Source organism: Petaurus breviceps, unplaced genomic scaffold (assembly GCF_028583685.1).
Source record: "Petaurus breviceps papuanus isolate PSGF00001 unplaced genomic scaffold, PetGlider_PUasm1.0 229, whole genome shotgun sequence".
NCBI lineage: Eukaryota > Metazoa > Chordata > Mammalia > Diprotodontia > Petauridae > Petaurus > Petaurus breviceps.
Genome location: NW_027185903.1, coordinates 1,406,758 through 1,426,794, shown reverse-complemented (window position 1 = coordinate 1,426,794; position 20,037 = coordinate 1,406,758). Strand labels below are relative to the sequence as shown.

Below are 20,037 nucleotides of genomic sequence, written 5' to 3'. Positions count from 1 at the left end.
CAAAAAGTTCACTCAACAGACCATTATGGGGAGAGGGAGAAGTGAGAGGGTAGAAAAAGCAAGCCTAAGAGGTAAAACAGAAGCAAGCTATTAAAAACTTATTTCCTCATTTAAATGTTGCTATCCACCACTACCACTAAGTGGTATGAGGTCCTTCTGAAGTCTAGTAGTAGCAAAAAGTACAAAAGAGACTTCCTAGTTTTACTCTTGCCTCCTCTTCCTTTGCTTTCTCTCTTTAAGACCATGTTCTAGGCAATGTCACCTGGGTTCTCCTCAAGTATGGACCCCTGAAAGCTATACCTAAAATCAAGGCACACTTAGAGTTAGTATCTGTTCAGAACCATGCCCTCTACTCCAAATCTGAGGCTGCTGCTTAATTTTTTGTCATTTTATTTAATTTTAAAATTTTAATTTAATGTGTTTTTGTTATTCCAAAAACACTTTAACAACTTAAAACACAGAGATTTAATAGAATAACAAGGTAAATAATAAAAATCCCATCATGTGCATAGGGGGACACAGTTTCCCACACAACTACTGGGAAGGAGAATATTCTAGGCTGTAAAATTCACATTCCTAGTGCTGGTCCCAGTTGGAACATCTGGCTATCCCTAAAATTGCCATTTCTAGCTCCTCTGCTGAGTTGCTGATATCATTTGTTGACATCTAGTGATACCGTTTGATGGGTTGCTTTCTTCACTGTGCTGCCTTCTTGCTAGTTCTCCACTGAGCCCCATTGCAATTACTTTATGTGATTTGAAAGAGAATGGGAATGTCTAATTTTATAACCCATTACTCATATTAGCCAAAGGGCTTTCACTAGTAATAAAATACTGAAGTCTTTTGCATCATAAGATAAAGCAAAATGAGATTGCTAAAAGACTTTTAGAAGCTACCAATATTGACAACACTGCTTTCATAGTTAAATAATGGAGAGCTGTCTAGTTTATGAACTAAGAATAAATATGGGAAGACCAATGTAAATCAGGCAAAATAGAAAGGACTCAATCTTCAGTAGTCACTAACAATTATCTATCACTTCAGCAGGCCAGCTTGAAGGAGTAGAAGTCATGCCAGATCTGGTTTTGTCCCTTGGATCATTTGCAACTGGCTTCAGGTCAAATAAAAATAGAGTATGTGCAATGCAAACCATTGACAGTGAAAGATATGGGGGTATGGAGGGCTGTGGATACATCATAATCAAGGCAGAAGGCAGCTATAATTCTAATGACAACTGACAATTCCAAACCAAAAATACTTGCATGGTCATATCATTTCACAATACTGCTGAGCATGTTTCCACAAAAACTATTTTAGTGATATCAATCCAATTTTGAAAACTTTTTCATCTTTAAACCATTTCCAAATGTAAATAAAACAGGAACTGACAGAAAAGTCAATAATATCAAAAAGATGGGCTTTGATTTCTGAATGAAAGCACTACTGAGCTATCTGGTCATGACTGATTTTTAATTTATTTAAACTTATCAGCTCCTCTGTGCATATAACTGATGCTTAGTAAAAACTGAATCCAATGGTCTACTTCTATAGTTTTCAAAGGAAGAGTGCCATAGCAAACATATATATTGCATTAGAAAAGAATCAGAGAGATTAGATTAAATCTTCCCTTTCTGGCTCTAGATCAAGTAAAGGATTTCCATTCAAAAGATTATTTAAAGAGAATAAAATAGAAAAAAATAACTTCTTCCAGGATCCTGATTCTACGCAATTTTGTATAAGTTAAGTAGTTGAGATTGCTTCTTTCCAACTTTCAATAAAAACCAAGATGAAAAGCAATAACTGGGAAAAATTATCTTCTACAACACCCCAAATCAACAATTGATAAAGTCTTACTCTTGCAAACTTTTATAAGTTTTTTTATTTTTACAATAGACTTTGAATATTTCCAATTAAAATGAACAGTTCTCATCTGTCATTTATTATTCACTAACAAAAATGCTACATAGCCATTGCACTCATTCATGACTTGTTTCCTGATATAGTACCTCCAAAGTTTTTTATTGTTGTGTCGCATTCTGAGCTATATGAACCAAACATTTGTTGTACATAGAGCAGAGCCTATCCAAATTTGTCTTTCCAAATATTCTTATAAATGAGCATTAGGATACTGTAGCAGAGATCTTTCAGTTCCAGCTTTCCAGGCAATGCATGGCAGTTTCAGCAGTGAGAAGAGAGTAGTTATTAGAGATCTTAGATATGAAGAAGGCATCTTCCCTTTTCCTTTCGCTAATCTCCACCCTTGGAGACTGTCAAGCAATTATTACCCCAGCAGCAAGCTGAATCATTCTCCTAAACAAGAGAATAGAGTACCATTTTATCAAACCTATAATTGGAAATAGTTTCTGTATCCAGATAATAGTGTTTAGTAAATAATGCACTGCACACCGTATGATCTCTCCACAGCCTTCAGGTATTGTGGTTTACAAGACATGCTTTGGATAACTTGACAGTTTGAATAGGCAGAGCCATGAAAGGGGCAGAGCCACTGAGGTTTTAATGAATATAGAAAATATCAAATTTAGAGGGTGCTGGAAACACTTATAGTCCTTCATCAGCTTAGTTGGCAAGAATAATTAGTTCAGATAGAAAGCTACCAGGTAGTGGGTTGGAATGAATTCCTTCCCTGCCACATCTTCCTTCCCCCACCCCCTACAGCCAGCTGGCATACCAGGATCTCTGTTTCCCACTTAACCCCCTTCTCTCAATTGAGGATACATTCCATGCTGCTTACCCTGGGGGCAATAACTACTAGTTATAGCTCAGTAGAGAAATATTAGAATATTTCCCTTTCTTGTAACTGGTTAGCATGCATTTCCTTTAACATTTGACTTAAGAAAACATGGTAGGATATTGTTACTATTTCAAAAAATACTGCAAGAAATTATAGGGGCTTTTTGAGAAATATTACAATCTTTTGTGATGGAGAGGCTAATCACACCTAATGTAGAGGTTTTTAATCACATGCAAAAAGCTTTTAAAATGTACTCTTGAAAATACTGAAATATACCATGTTAAAAGGTATTTATTAAAACCTGCATAACTTGTGAAGTGTTGTTTTTTTCTTTCTTCAATTTTTTTCTTTATTTATGAAGATATCACTATTGACCCAATATAGTAGGATGTGCTTAAATTGTTTTTTTAAGTAATGGAAACAGGTGTTTTAGTGAGCCAATTACATTGTATAATTAATTATTAGTTATTTTCCCCCCAAAACTCACTTCTCTGGTTCTTTCCAGGACACTGCCATCCTTCTCATCACTCAGGATTACAATCCACATCATTCCCTGAATTCCCCTAGTAGACTGTAAGCTACTTGAGGACAGGTACTGTATTTCCTTTTGTCTTTGTAATACCAGTATCTAGTACATTATGTATACTAGACCCTGGGTGATATTCAATAGCTGCTCATTAGATTATATGAATATCTCTGTGGTAGTCCACATGCTGAATGGAATGAACCAAAAAGTGGAATGAGCAAAAAGTGAGATTACATGGTAGCTCTTGTAGTATACCAAGGTAGCTGTGGAATATGTGTGCTAGTTCAGCCCTCCAACACTTTGGGGATGGTGCAGCCTTTGGCTGCTTCTAAGCAGCCATGTGTGACTCACAGTTAATGCATTTAAGAGCTTTAAGGAGGAAGTTGTTCCTTTATTGGTTGCTGAGTAGGTCAATGACCTTTAAAAAGGAAATGAAGGGGGGCAGAGTCAAGATGAAAGAGAAAAAGCAGGAACTAACTTGAGCTTGTCCCCAATTACCTCTAATACCTGTAAAAAAATTACTTTAAGCAAATTTTAGAGCTACAATACCCACAAAATGACAGAGTGAAACAAATCTCCTGCAGAAGGCAGCCTGGCAAGACGACAGGAAGGGGGTCTATCACAACAAAGTGGGAGTGGAGTTCAGTCCAGCATGGACAGCACCCACACAGAACAGAGGTACAGATCAGCCATAGTAGACTTCAGGAGACTGAATCATTGGCAGCTGTGGTGGTTTCCAGGCTTCTCAAACCATAAATGTCAAAAAGAAAGTGCAAGGTCAGTGGGGAAACTCTGTTGGACCTGGGTGAGAGAAGAGTGTGGTCTGGCCCTTACCTCTCCCCCACCCACCCCTGGCAGTAGAGGTTGGGGCGAAAGTGGCAGTGACAAAAGTAGCAGCAGCAGGGGCTGCTTCCGGGGCTCCAAGTCTACAGATAGTGGGGAGACCAAGCAGCTGATCAGAGGGCAATTATAGGAATCTCTGCTGGTGCTGTGGCAGAATTTTCTTGCTTTGCCCTGCTTGGATCTGGGTCACAGTCTTGGGTGACAGTGCTGGGGTGAGGAGAAGTGTTGGCATGTAAAAGGTTGTTGAGGCTGTGGAGAGGCAGTCCTCCTCATAGTTCTGAGGCAGGTGCCTAGAAGAAGCTCTGACAACAGTTGTGCAAAACCCCAGAAATTTGGGCCAGAGCACTCTCCACTCTGGAAGCAGAGTTTTACCATGGCAAAGAGAATAAAAGTCAAGTAATTGGCTGGCAAGATGAGCAAACAGAGGAAGAGAAATCAGACTATAAAATCAAACTTTGGTGACAAAGAAGATCAAAACATAGAATCAGAAGAAGACAACAAAGTCAAAATTTCCATGTCAAAAGTCTCCAAGAAAAATATGCCCTGGTCATAGGCCATGCAAGAGCTCAAGAAGGATTTTGAAAATCAAGTAAGAGAAGTGAAGGAAAAATTGGGAAGAGCATTGAGATCAATGCAAAAAAATCATGAAATACAAGTCAACAGCTTGCTAAAGGAGATCCCAAAATACTGAAGAAAATAACACCTTAAAAAATAGACTAACTCAAATGGCAAAAGAGGTCCAAAATGACAGTGAGGAGAAAATGCCTTAAAAATTAGAATTGGCCAGATGGAATAGGAATTTCAAAATCTCACTGAAGAAAATAATTCCTTCAAAATTAGACTGGAGCAAATGGAAGCTAATGACTTCATGAGAAATCAAGATATGATAAAACAGATCCAAACAAATGAAAAAAATAGAAGGCAATATGAGATATCTCATTGGAAAATCCACTGACCTGGAAAATACATCCAGGAGAGATAATTTTAAAAACATTGGACTACCTGAAAGCCATAATCAAAAATAGTCTAGACATCATCTTTCAAGAAATTATCAAGGAAAACTGCCCTGATATTCTAGAACCACCGGGTAAAACAGAAATTGAAAAAACCCACCAATCACCTCTTGAAAAAGATCCCAAAAAGAAAACTCCTATAAATATTAGCCAAATTCCAGAGTTCCCAGGTCAAGGAGAAAATATTACAAGCAGTCAGGAAGAAGCAATTTGAGTATTTTGGAAACAAAATCAGGATAACACAAGATCTAGCAGCTTCTACATTAAGGGATAGAATGGCTTGGAATATGATATTCCAGAAATCAAAGGAGATAGGATTAAAAACAAGAATCACCTACCCAGCAAAATTGAGTATAATACTTCAGGGGGATATATGGACATTCAACGAAATAGAGGACTTTCAAGCATTCTTGATGAAAAGACCAGAGCTGAACAGAAAATTTGACTTTCAAATACAAGAAGCAAGAGAAGCATGAGAAGGTAAACAGGGAAAAGAAATCATAAGGAACTTATTAAAGTTGAACTATTTACATTCCTACATGGAAAAACAATAATTGTAACTTATGAGACTTTTCTCAGTATGAGGACAGCTGAAGGGAATATATATGTGCATGTGTGTGTGTACATACACATATATGTATGTATATAAGGGTGTAGGTGTGTATAAATATATATGTGAGGATGTGAATATGTATGTACATGTATACATAGAAGGCACAGGATGAGTTGAATATGAAGGGATGATATTTTAAAAATAAAATTAAGAGGTGAGATAAGAATATATTGGGAGAAGGAGAAAGGGAGAGATGGATTAGGGTAAATTATCTTATATAAAAGAGGCAAGAGAAAACTGTTACAATGAAGGAGAAGAGCAGGAAGGCAAAAGGGAATGGGACAACCTTACTCTCATTGAATTTGGCTTAAGGAGAGAATAACATACACACTCAATTGGGTATCATACCCTACAAGAAAATAGGGGGGATGATAGGAGGGAGGGCAGATTGGGGGAGAGGGTAGTTAGAAGCAAACACTTTTGCAAAGGGACAGGTTCAAAGGAGAAAATAGAATAAGTGAGGGGTAGGATAGGATGGAGGGAAATATAGTTAGTCTCTCACAATATACCTACTATGGAAATGTTTTGCATAACTATACATGTACAACCTATCTTGAATTGCTTATTTTCCAAGTGGGGGTGGGTGAGGAGGGAGGAAGGAGAAAAAATCTGGAACTCAAAGTTTTGAAAACAAATATATATTAAAAAAAATTGTTGGTTTTTTTAATATGCAACTGGGAAATAAGACATACAGGTTAGGAGGGGGATGGAGGAGGATATAAGAGAGAACAGATTTGAGAAAGGGGTATTCAGTAGGCTAGTTATTTTGGGGTGGGCACAGGGAAAAGACAGGGAGAAAAATTTGTAACTCAAAATCTTGTGGAAATGAATGTTGAAAACTAAAACTAAGTAAATAAATTGGGAAAGAAAAAGAAAAGGAACAGGGTCAAAGGAGAAAATAGAATAAGTGCGGAGGCTGGATAGGATGGAGGGAAATATAGTTAGTCTTTCACAATATGGCTACTATGGAAAGGTTTTGCATAATTACACATATGTATAACCTATATTGAATTGCTTGTCTTCCAAGTGGGGGTGGGTGAGGAGGGAAGGAGGGAGAGAATCTGGAACTCAAAGCTTTAAAAACTAATGTTAAAAATTGTTTTTACATGCAACTGGGAAATAAGATATCGAGGCAATGGGGTACAGAAATCCATCTTGTCCTACAAGAAAATAAGGGGGAAGGGCAGAAGGGGAAAATGAGGGGAATATAAGAGAGGGCAGACTTGGGGGAAGGGGTAATCAGTCTGCTTGCTATCTTGGGGTAGGTGTAGGTGAGAGATGGGGAGAAAATTTGGAACTCAAAATCTTGTGGAAATAAATATTGAAAACTAAAAATAAATAAATAAATTCTGGGGGAAAATGCCTCTGAATGATGCAGATTTTTGTCTTATAGCAGAGTACTTGGCTGAAAAGCCATTTCACCATAAATTACCTTATCTTCTTTCTTCTAAAACCCAGTTTTTGTTTCATTGAAGTTCTTACTTTTAACAATGTCTTTCACGAATCTTATCCCTTGGGATATAGATTAGAAATCCAGCAGTAGGGGGGGCCAGGTAGCACAGCGAGTAAGAGCACCAGCTCCAGTGTTGGGATGACCTGGGGATCGAATCTGGGCTCAGACACTTAGCACCCACCCAGAAATAACTGGCTGTGTAACCTTGAGCAAGTTAAAGTGAATGTGAACAAATATCAAGTCTACCGTTTTGATCCATAAGAAAAACTAAATTTTATTGGGCCTAAAGATTTCAGTCAATGTTTCAAAACTTCTAACTAGTTGGGCCCATTTAGAGTACAAAATGAGCTTGGAAGTCAGTTGTGCAATTAAGGAGCATAGCATACAGAAGAGATGAAGTGAGTCTCTAGCTATAAGAAATACCATTCACTTCATGACTATGTACAAGACATAAAACAAAGGGAGTTGAAAATGCCACTTAAAGGAAAATAAATAAGCAACTAAGAAAAATTGCATTTCTTCATTTTATAGCTGAAGGAGCTAAGGAGCAGAGTGGTTTGCTCAACAGCCCAGTGGTTCCCAAAAGAACTCTCAACCTTTCTTACTAAACAATCCCTCCTTCAAAGATAAAGTAAATATTTGAGGAATACCACCAATATGTTTTCTTCCCAGGGGGGAAACACTATTTTTTTTCCTTAATGCCTTTTTTAACATGATAAATTATAATCTCCAACAATATGTCCAAGAAGCATCTCAAATTCAACACAGCAAAAACAGAAAACTGACTTCTCCTCCTAACTTGCCTATTTCTGTTGAGGATGTCTTTTGGGGTCTGCAGCCCCCCAAAGGTCTCAGGCAGCCTCTCTGAGTTCAGGTCTAGTAACAGGGCACTCCGTGGTATGTGCTTATCTTATCTGAGGACAGGGAGCCCTGACCTCTAGGAAGTGCTGAGGCCCAGATTGTGTGCTGTCACACAAATACCCTGTTACCCTGATGTTTATCTCTAGGTCAAAGCGTAAGTGCACAGAAGTATGCAAGCTTTTCTGGACACAGTCTCCCTGTTCTCTGATTGGCCCCCTACCTTCCCTCAAGAGCTGTGCATGAGCTCTGCAAGGGCACTTTTGGGGATTTAAGGTATGAAGCATGAGGGGGCTAGAGAGAGATGGAGGAAGAGAAGTAACAACACACCTGTCTTGCCAATAAAGCTGTGCCTTTCTCCATTTCTACTGGCTCAACTTCTCCTTTATGTGAACACATGGGACATGACCAGATGCGCACTGAAGACCTGGGAGAGGTAAAACTCAGCTAAAAACCCTAGGATCGCAACAAGTCATGACAGATGTCAACTCCGCAATCTCTGAGCCATTCTTTACTCTTCTCTTTCTTAGCCTTCACATCCAGTCAGGTGCCAAGTTTTGTGAATTCTACCACCATAATCTCACATCCATTCCCTTTTCTGTACTAACATAATTGCCACCCTAGTTTAGACCCTAATCACTTTTCCCTTGTAGTATTACAACATCCTCCCTGTCTCTTATCTCTCCCCTCTCCAAATCATTTCCCAAATGGTGTGCAAAGTGATATTCTTTTTAAAAAATTTTTTAAATGTTTTGGTGTTCTGTACTTAACAGACACTAATTATCATGAGCATTTCTTCATATGAAGAACAACAGAAAGATTGCACAAGAAGCTGTGAATCTCTATTATAAACAGCTTTTTTTTAAAAGTTAGATTTAAAGCAATCCTACTTGCTTGTGTCCTCTCCAAACTTCCTTCTGCTCTTTTCTATTTTTCAAATGCTTCATTACTATCACTCTTCTCCTTCTCCTCCTAAAACTTTCCCTTGACATTAAAATGAAAATTTAAGTCTTTTCTTGTGTCCAATAAGTCCAGTTAAAGCAAAGAAAATCCACATGTAGGTCCCATCTAAAAAAAATATACCTTGTTCTGAACCTCGTGTCCATGAGACCTGTGGGAAGCATGCTTTTTATTGTTGTTCCTCTGCAGTTGTGGCTGTTCATTGCATTGATCATAATTCTTAAGTCTTTCAAAATTATTTTTCCTTCCAGTACAGTAGTCAATGTATAAATTATTGTCCTTATTCTGATCACTTTGCTCTGTACCATTTCATACAAGTCTTCCCCTGTTTTTCTGATCCATCCCTCCTTATTTTTTATGGCACAATAATATTCCATTACATTCATACTCCATAATTTGTTCAACCATTCCCCAATTTTGGGTTCCTAATTATTTTCTAGTTCTTTCCTAAAACAAAAAGTGTTGCTATAAACATTTTTTTTGCATAAAAGTTCTTTTTCTTTGCATTATACGTTTAGGAGTCAAAGGATTTAATGACTTTCTTAGTATAGTTCCAAATTGCTCTCCAGAATGGGTGGACCATTTCAAAATTCCACCAACTGGATATGGGTGTGTCCTGTATCACCTCCAACAATTGTTCTTTCCTCTTTTATAATCAAAGAAGTATTACTAAAGCATAGGTCTGTCTGTGTCATGATCCTGCTCAAGAAACTCCAGTGGGATTTCTTCTTGTCTGTAGGACAAAATGTTAACTCCCGTTTGGCTTTTAAAGTCCTTTGGAATCAAGCTCCAGGTATATTTAACATTACTATCCTTCACCTTCTCTACATTCTAGACAACCTGGCCTACTTGTTCCCTGCAAATGACTTTTGATCTGCCTCTAAGTGTCTGCACAGGCTGTCTGTCCCTCATGCCTGAACTAAGACCTCTCCCCATCTATATCTCAGCTCAAGTCCCATTTCCTACATGAGATCCTTCCTGACTCCCCCTGTAGCTATTGCCCTCCCCCCAGAAATTATTTTGTATATATTTTGGATTTAATTTTTCTATTAAAATTTTTCTATCAGCAGACTGTAAGCTCCTTGAGGGTAGGGACTATTTTTGTCCTTATATCCCCAATTCTTAGCACAGTTCATACATAGTGGGCATTCTAAAAATGTTGTTAAGTTGAAGTTTTAAGCCCTTCTATTTCATGATGGAAATAAAATTAGGAATACTTGCAGAATCAAAATGGGAAACAAGGATTTTTAACATATTCCATTTGGTATGGTGACATACAAAGAAAACTACATTCTTCTGGTTTTTCCTCCTACCTATTTGACTGTACCTTCTCAGTTTCTTTTGTTGGATCCTCCTCCTAACCATAGCACAGGTGTGTCTCAGGGTTCTGTCCTGAACCCTCTTTTCTTCTCCCACTACATCACTTCATTTGATGATCTCATTAGCTCCCATAGATTTAATCACCATCTCTATATGCTAATGATTCTCATATCTCAAGTCTTCTGCCCTAACTTAATTTCTCTGTTGACATCTAATCTGACATCTCCAACTACCTTTCAGACTTATCAAACTGGATGTCCAACATGTCCAAAACCAAACTCATTATGTTTTCCCCCACACCCATCCCACCTCCTAACCCCCCCGTTGTTATAGAGGGCAATACCATCCTCCTAGGCCCCCAGGCTCACAACCAAGGAATCATCCTGGAATACTTATGTCTTATGCCCCCACCCCCCGCATCCAAGCCATTGCCAAGGACAATCAATTTCACATTTGCAACATCACTTGAATATGCCCTCTTCTCTCATGGTCTACTAGTGGGCCTGCCTACCTCAAGCATCTCCCCACTCCAATCCATTCTCACTCAGCCACCCAAGTGATTTTCCTAAAGAATGGGTATGACCATATTATCCCCTTACTCATTAAACTCCAGTGGTTCCATATCACCTCCAATGTCAAATACAAAATTTGGCATTCGAAGCCCTTCATATCCTAGCCCCCCCCCACCTTTCCAGTCCTCTTCCAGCACACCTTACTTCCAGATGCATACTTTTCAGTCCAGTGACACTGCCCACCTGGCTATTCTATGAACACGACACTTCATCTCGGGATTCCTGGCATTTTCTCTGGTTGTCCCCCATGCCTGGAATGTTCTCCCTCCTTCTCTCTGACTGCTGACCTCCCTGGCTTCCTTTAAGTCCCAACTAAAATCTTCTCTCCTACAGGAAGTCTTTCTCAACTCCTCATGCCTCCCTTCTCTTTATTATTTCCTATATGTAGCTTGTTTGTGAATATTTGTTTGCTTGTTACCTCCCCCCACTGGACTGTGAGCTCTTTGAGCATAAGGATTGTCTTCTGCCTCTTTTTGTATCTACAGTGCCTGCACTTAAGGAGGTACTTAATAAATGCATATTGACTGACAAACTGTCTGAACACTGGTCTGGGAGCTAGAGGACCTGGGTATAATTCTGATCCTGTAGCCATTCAGAGTGTGTCCTTGGATAGGTCACTTTTAAAGTAAGATCTATAAAACAAGGCGGGCAGAAAAAAAAACCATATGTGAAAAATACATCAAAGCAATATACTCAGGATGTATTATTTCTCTAGGTTTGTCAGTGACCTACCTTTTGTGCCACCTATGATTTACAAATACAGAATTCCACGTAAATACATTGAGAAAATGCATCAGCTAAGATAAGGCTCAAAAATTGCTTTGTACTTCATTTTTAAAAAATCCTTCTGATATAATAAATGAGTGAAGCACCTCCAGGATTGTATACAAAAACCTTTGTTTGGCATTCAAAGCCCTTCATACCCTAGGCCACCCTCCACCTTTCTGGTCTTCTCATACCTTACACTTCCTCCATGTAATTTTCAATCCAATGATAATGGTCTCCTTGCCATTCCATCTCTCTGCTCCCAGCACTTTCTCTGAATGTCCTCATGCCTAGCTTGCTCTCCTTCCTCCTCTCTGACTTACTTGGCTTCCTTCAAGTCCCAGCTAAAATTTCACATTCTACAGGAGGCCCTTTGTTTAAATGCCTTCCCTCTATTAGTTATTCCTAGTTGTCTTGTTTGTACATATTTGTTGGCTTGTTGTCCCTGCAATGGATTGTGAGTCCTCAAGGGCAAAGATTGTCTTTCTTTGTATCCCCAGTGGTTGGCACAGTGCTTGGTATGCAGTAGACACTTAATAAATTTGCTGAAATAAACTCAGAGAGGAAAAAAAATTACATTTGGGGATCTAATTGAACTTTAGCAGCTAGTTCACCTGAATTAGAGAGTTAGTTTTAACACCACTTTACAATTAGGTATGTTACTCAAAAAGATATCTGACAGTACTTACTGAACTTTTAGCCAATCTTCCACAAATGGAATTGAGAAGAATTCTGTGAATGGCTCATCTATCCTCTTTGGATTCTGGCTGATCATTATGCCATAATATTTGGTTGAAATGAAAAAAAGAAACAAGTATTCATCTTAATTGTTATAATGCACATTACAAATTAACATTGCTGAAATATTATTAAGAATGCTGAATATTCAAAAAGATAAAGAACTTACTTGTATAACCACTCAGTCAGAAAATCACAGGCAATAAATTTTGTTTTTTTCCGCTGAAGAGAGAAGAGAGTTTCACATTATGTACCTATTGTGATTGATTACATGTCTATAAAGTGCAGAGGAAGAGAGGCTAATTGATTGCTTTTGTTGGATGAAATATGCATGAGAGTCTACTTTGGTTTTGTAAGTACTAGTCAGCAGCAGAACTTAAATGAAGTATAAAATGTTCAAGACTTAAAGTACTTGATCTAACTAAAAACATCTCCTAAACAGAATTGGTTTTTTCTATTATTCAGACTGTAGAGCTTTTTACTGAGCAACTATGCTCAATCTTATTTTTTCCAAAAGCCAGTTTTATTTAAAAAAAATCAAGGACTTCTAAACAACATATTAGGCTAATTCAACTAAATTCAACAAACATTTATTTTGTTGATTTTTTTTTTCAATTATTGAGCATTTATTTTCTTTCTCTCCCACTTCTTTCTCCACTGGGAGAAAAAAAAGAAAAACAAAATCCTTATAACAAATATGCACAGTCAAACCAAACAAATTCTCATACTAAACATATCAAAAACCGTATGTCATATTCTACACAATGAGTCTATCACTTCTCTGACAGGGGATAAGTACAATTCTTTACCATTAGTCTTCTAGAACCAAGGTTGATCATTGCTTTGATAAGAGTTTTTAAGTCTTTTTAAATGGTGTGATTTTTACAAGGTTGTTGCTATAGCATAGACTGTTCTGTTTCTACTTCACTCTGAATCAGTTCATACAAGTCTTCCCAGGTTTCTCTAAAACCATCTCTTTCATCATTTCTTACAGAGCAATAGTATTCTATGACATTCATAAACCACAATTTTTTCAAGCATTCCCCAAATGATAGGCACTCTCTTAGTTTCCACTACTTTCCCTCTACAAAAACTGCTGCTCAAAACGTTTTTATTCAAAAAGGACCTTTCTTCTTATTTTTTCTTTTTGCTTTTTTGGGGAGGGCAATTGGGGTTAAGTGACTTGCCCAAGGTCACATGGCTAGTATTGTGTGTGTGTGTGTGTGTGTGTGTGTGTGTGTGTGTGTATGTGAAGTGACTGAGGCCAGATTTGAACTCAGGTCATCCTGACTCCAGGGCTGGTGCTCTATTCACTGCACCACCTAGCTGCCCCCAAGAACCTTTCTTCTTTCTTTGATTTCTTTGGATATAGGCCTATTAGTGATTCCAAATTCTCACCCTTCCCTGAGAGGTAAGCAATGTTATACAGGTTATACATGTGTAATCATGCAAAACATATTTCCATATTAGTCATGTTATAGAAGAAAACCACACAGACTAAAATAAAACAGGAAAAATTAAGTGAAAAATAGTATACTTCAAGCTGCATTCTGACTCCATCAGTTCTTTTCCTGTAGGTGGATAACATTTTTCATCACAAGTCCTTTGGAATTGTTATGGATTACTGTGTTGCTGAGAATAGCTAAGCCATCCACAGTTGATCATCAGATAATATTGTTGTTACTGTGTACAATGTTCTCCTAGCTCTACTCATTTCATTTTGTATAAGGTCATGTTAGTCTTTCAAGGTTTTTTCTGAAATTATCCTGCTTGTTATTTCTTATAGCACAACAGTATTTCATTACAATCATACACCACAATTTGTTCAGCCATTCCACAACTGATGGTCATCCCCTCAATTTCCAATTCTTTGCCTCCACAAAAAGAGCTGCTATAAATATTCTTGTTCAAATACACCCTTTTTATTTTTAAAAATCTCTTTGGGGGGGCAGCTAGGTGGTGCAGTGAGTAAGAACACCAGCCCCAGAGTCAGTAGGACCCGGGGGCGATTCCGGCCTCAGATACTTAACACCCACACAAAAAAAACTGGCCGTGTAACCTTGAGCAATTTACTTAACCCCAATTGCTTTAAAAAAATCTCTTGGGGATGTAGACCAAGTAGTGATACTGCTGGGTCAAAGAGTGTTATAGCCCATTGGGCATAGCTGCAAACTGCTCTCCAGAATGGTGATTCTATGATCTTATACCAAATAAAAAAAAATTACCCAACAAGGATGATCAAGAGAACACCAATTTATAGAATAAATTCTTACTTTCTCATCTTTATTGAATTTTTATGAAAATTATTTACACATGCATCAAATATATCCTTGAAATTATGAGGCAGACTTTCACAAATTATTTTTTGTAGCTGATCAACTTTTTAGTGTCATGAAGTTGACAAAAAGACAGAAAGATAGAGAATACAAACACCATTACAGTTGTTTTCTGTTGTGTTTTTTTTTAAGTATTTAACTTGATAAAGCAAAATGTAATCTTAAAGGTCACTTTCTGGCAAGGAGACCCATTAATGTATGTGGACAATGAAGACCAGTATCTGCTGGAAAGAAGAAAGCAATTACAGCCAGAAAAAAAAAACAGTGATGCTATTGCTGTCACAGTGGTTTAGATCTGGAACACCTTCCAGGACAGGCAGACAGGGCAGACACCACTGTTCCCCTTCCGCCAAGCATAGGCAGCACGAGAGACACACCAGCCTACAAAACAAGGAGGAAACACAGAGATGCCCAAACAGAATATGTGGCTAAGAGAGGAAACCAGAAGTGGTCCTGAGTCTTATCCTTTGTCTTTCTTCTTCTAACTTTCCCTTTTCTCACCCCTTGCTCTCTCCAGGGAAAGATGAATCTTTTTTTCCAATTTTTGCCTATTGAGAGTTTGTTGACAATTTTACCATTTGTTTCAAAAGAAAATGATTTCTCTAAGACAATATTCATTGAAGTACTAGAGGCAAATAGTTGGTGTAATGGATAAAATTCTGGACCTAGAGTCAGGAAGACCTGAATTCAAATTCAGTCTCTGACAGTAGCTGTGTGACCCTGGAAAAGTCATGGTTTACTCAACTGTAAAATGGGGATAACAATAGTAACTCCCTCCTAGGGTTGCAAAGTTCAAATGAGACAATATTTGTATAGCACTTAGTATAGTACCTGCCACATTGTAGGGACTTAATAAATAATTGTTCCCGTGCCCTTGTGATTTTTATGTGTCCCTGGAAGAATAAATATCACCAGGAGAGAAATTATGGTCAGTAAGATATAAAGGGAAAGAGACTGATAGATTCTATTACTGCTGAGAGGCATTCCTTGGCACAAAGTCGGGACTTAGAGCAAAAAGAAATTTTTTTATGCATATTTTTATAGCTTCCCCAAAGTGGGACCATACCTAAATCCACTGAGCTTGAGACAGTACTGGTGAGAAACGGGTTTGTAAATGAGTTGGAGTAGTTTTCTGAGGCAGCTGTTTCACAACTATTGTGCATAAAAATCTCACAACAAATGTAGCAAAGCAGAAATATTAAACACATCATTTGCTGAACACAACAAAATAAAAAGTAAAATCAAATAAGAGCATTTGGAGAAAGTACTTAAAGAAGACTGAATATTACTATACTAAAGAAAATGTCAATCAAAGAACAAATCATAAAAACAATAGATAATTTAATCAATAGCAACAATGAGAACATATCAAATTTTTGGAATGTCACCAAAGCAGTCCTTATAAATTATTAAAAATAATAAACAGGGGCAGCTAAGTGGTGCAGTGAGTAAAGCACCGGCCCCAGAGACAAGAGGACCTAAGTTTGGTTCCAGCCTCAGACACTTAACACACACACACACACACACACACACACACACACACACAAACTAGCCGTGTAACCTTGGGCAAGTTACTTAACCCCAACTGCCCTCCGAAAGGCAAAAAATTAATAATAATAAACAAAAAGAGGGAAAGAAAGCCTCCTACTAAACTCTTACAGTATGAGACAACTATGGTCCTAATACCTAAACGAGGGGGAAATAAAACACAGAGCAAAACCATTGGTTAATATTTGCAATTAATATTGTGATTCAATAATGTTGAATAAAATGTTAACAAAGATGGTATAGTGATATATTTAAAAGATTATACACTATGACAAGTTGCATTTATACTAACAATGCAAGGTTGGTTCAATATTAAGAAACCTATTAGCAAAAGAGACAATTTTAATAACTAAAGCAATAAAATTACATGATTATATCAACAGATACAGAAAATGTTTTTGACAAAATACAGTATCCATTACGTTTTTTAAAATTAAAACATATGTAATTAAATGGCCTTTTCATATAATGACAAACAGCATCTATCTAAAACCAAGTTCAAGTATTATCTATAATGGAGAAACACTAGAATTCTTTTCAGAAATACTAGAAGTAATGGAAGGATTTCACTATTACCACTATTATTTGATATATTTCTAAAAATATTAACTATAGCAATAAGACAAGAAAACACATAGGCAAGAAGGAATAAAATGACCACTTTTGCAAATGATAAGATGTTTTGCTTAGATAATCTTATAAATTCAGCTAAAAATTATTGAAACAATAACTTCAATAAAGTAGCAGGATATAAAATAAATTTTACTTAAATCATCAGCCCTTCTGTATATTACCTACAAAACTTAATAGGAAGAGATAGAGAAATAAATCCCCTTTAAAAAATACTACAGAATGCATAAAATATCAGTCATCTTACCAAAACATGCATAGGGATTATATGACTATAGTTACAAAAATACCCTTTATAGAAATAAAGAAAAATTTAACTAATTAGACTGTTATTAATTGTCTATGATTAAGTCACGCTAATATAATAAAAACTGAAATACTGCCTAAGTGATCTATTTCACCACATAATCATCACTACCACATAATCATTGAACCTTGCAGTGTTTTTCCCCCAGTCCAAAAATTGGTTTGTAACTTTTCATTGCATGGTATAATCCTGTTAGTCGTGCTGCTTAAAAAGTAAATAGAGCAGCAATGTATTCACTAGTGGCATATGGATATGCATTTATCTCTCACGCATTGCGATCCGCAACCCTAGAATTCTCAGCGCTCAAGCATGCATTATCAGTCTATTTCCGAAAGCCAACTTGTGTGGTTTGTTTAAAGCACTGAAGTATTAATGGTATCATTACTCAACCCAAAAGCTGTAGGTGAAATGGGAGGAGGCTGTCAAGCAAAGCTGCCACAAGTAAGTCACATGATATGGTAGGACTTGCATCTTCCCAATTTTAACATACATTCGTGAGTATTCCATGAATCCTAATTTTGCACCAAGATAGTTTAATAAGAAATTATTTTTAAGTAATACCCACACGATTTTTAAAGCTTCACATAATGTTCACACCCCACTTTTTTGCAAAAACTTTGTCATAAAATTGGTGACTATTATGCAGTGAAATATGGTAATTTACAGATTCAGTATCACAAACAACCAAGGGGAATATATATATATATATATGTATGTATGTATGTATACACATATGTGTATATATATGAACCTACAAATATCCATTACATACAGCCGGCTTTTCTTTCTTACATGTAACTTTACAGTTGTCTTGCTCATTGATAATCCTTCTGGATTTTCTCATAGTACCTTCTGTGCATTTTAAAAAATGCTTCAATGACTTTATTTTCTTCCCTTTCTTTTTCTGTCATTTTATGGAGTAACCCTATTGCTATCTACTCACTTCTCCCAATTGGGAAGAAAGAGAGAATTCTTCACCATATGAGGGATTGAAAGGATCACAGGAGATAAACCTAATCATTCTGATTACATAAAATTTAAAAGTTTTTGTACAAACAAGATCAATGTGGTTATAATGAAAAGAAAACCACTTAACTGGGGAAAAGTCTTTGCAGCATACTTCCCTTATAAAAATCTGATCTATCCAGAAGACAATGGGGGCTGGCACAGAGGCCCAGATGCTGGGGCACACAGAGGCCCTGACAAGGCCTGATCAAGGTGGCTGCAAGTTGACCCACCAACTGCAAGGGCCATTGGCAGGCCTAACCCTGCAGGGCTGGGACTGGACAGAGCTGGGTAAGAATCAAATGCAGGGACCTGGCAGTGGCAGCAACTACTCCTGGGACTACCAACCCACAGTCTGGAAATTTAAAAAGCCCCTGTCTGGACTTCCAGGGACCAGGATGGCATTGTGAACCCCAGCTGCTCCAATCCCTCCCCCACACCCTGAAAACATAGTCATTATTGCCCAAAAGCAAAACTTTAAACAGTAAAGGCTTGGGAACTCTAGAGGAAAGACTTGGCTAGGGCCCTGCCTCAAAATGGATAGAAAGCAGACTGCAAAGACAAAGACCCTGGAGTCCTACTATTGTGAGTGGGAGGAACCAAATTCAGAGGAAGACAGTGTTGACTCTACACCCACAGCTGACACCTGAATAGAGAACTGGTCTCAGGCACAAAAAGCTTTCTTAGATGAACTCAAAAAGAATTTTGAAAACCAAATTAGAGAGATAGAAGATAAAATGAATAATTCTTTTAAAATCAAAATTAGAAAAACATCACAATGAAGAAAACAGCTCCTTAAAAAGAAAAATGTGTGATATGGAAAAAGAGCTTCAAAAACTAACCAAGGAAAATAATTCGCTAAAAACTAGAATCAACCAAATTGAAGCAAATAACTCTATGAATCAGTCAAACAAATTGTCAAGAATGAAAAATTAGAAAAAGAGGTAAAATATCTCAATGGAAAAATAACTGACCTGGAAAACAGATCCAGGAGAGATAATCTGAGAATCATAGGCCTATCAGAAAATCATGATGAAAAAATGAGGCTGGACAACATCTTCCAAGAGCTCATCAAGGAAAACTGCCCTGAGATACTAGAACCAGAGGGTAAAATAGAAATTGAGAGAATCCACTGGTCACCTCCTGAAAGAGATCCCAAATTGAAAAGTCCGAGAAATGTTGTGGCCAAACTCCAGAACTATCAGGTAAAAGATACAATACTACAAGCAGCCAGAAGGAAACAATTCAAGTATCTTGGAACCACAGTGAGGATCGTACAGGATCTGGCAGCTTCTACACTGAAAGATCAGAGGAACTGGAATATGATTTTTCACAAGGCAAAAGAACTCGAGTTACCTATCCAGCAAAACTGAACATATTCTTCCAGGCAAGGAGATGGTCATTCAATGATATAATGGATTTCCAGACCTTCCTGATGAAAAAGCCAGAGCTCAATGGAAAACTCAACCTCCAATTACAAGATGCAACAGAGACATAGAAAAAAACGAGGAGCAGATGGACTTCATATTTACCTGGAGAGGCTTATATGAACTGATGCTGAGTGAGAAGAGCAGAACCATGAAAAATTTGTACACAATCACAGATACAACGTATGTGTGACAACCAACTTTGATAGACTGGACTCTACTGAGCAATGCAGGGTTATAAGTCAACTCCAAAAGACCCATGATGGAGAGAGATGTCTACATTCAGAGAAAGAAATAGAAAGAACAGAGTTTGAATGCAGATTGAAGCAAACTACCTGCTCTTTTTCTTTATCCTGTTTGGGTTTATTTCC

The 20,037-nt window shown here is 37.4% G+C and overlaps 1 protein-coding gene across 2 annotated transcripts in view; it reads right to left on the bottom strand.

Annotated features, from left to right (window-relative positions):
- Positions 1-20,037, bottom strand: part of IQCK (IQ motif containing K) — a 167,890-nt gene that overhangs the window by 69,487 nt on the left and 78,366 nt on the right. For both annotated transcript variants that reach the window (XM_069096057.1, XM_069096058.1), the window contains exons 5-6: positions 12,583-12,635; positions 12,365-12,442 (exon numbers count right to left, since the gene is read on the bottom strand). In XM_069096057.1, the coding sequence (XP_068952158.1) occupies positions 12,365-12,442; positions 12,583-12,635 (131 nt within the window). The remainder of the gene's footprint in view (positions 1-12,364; positions 12,443-12,582; positions 12,636-20,037) is intronic.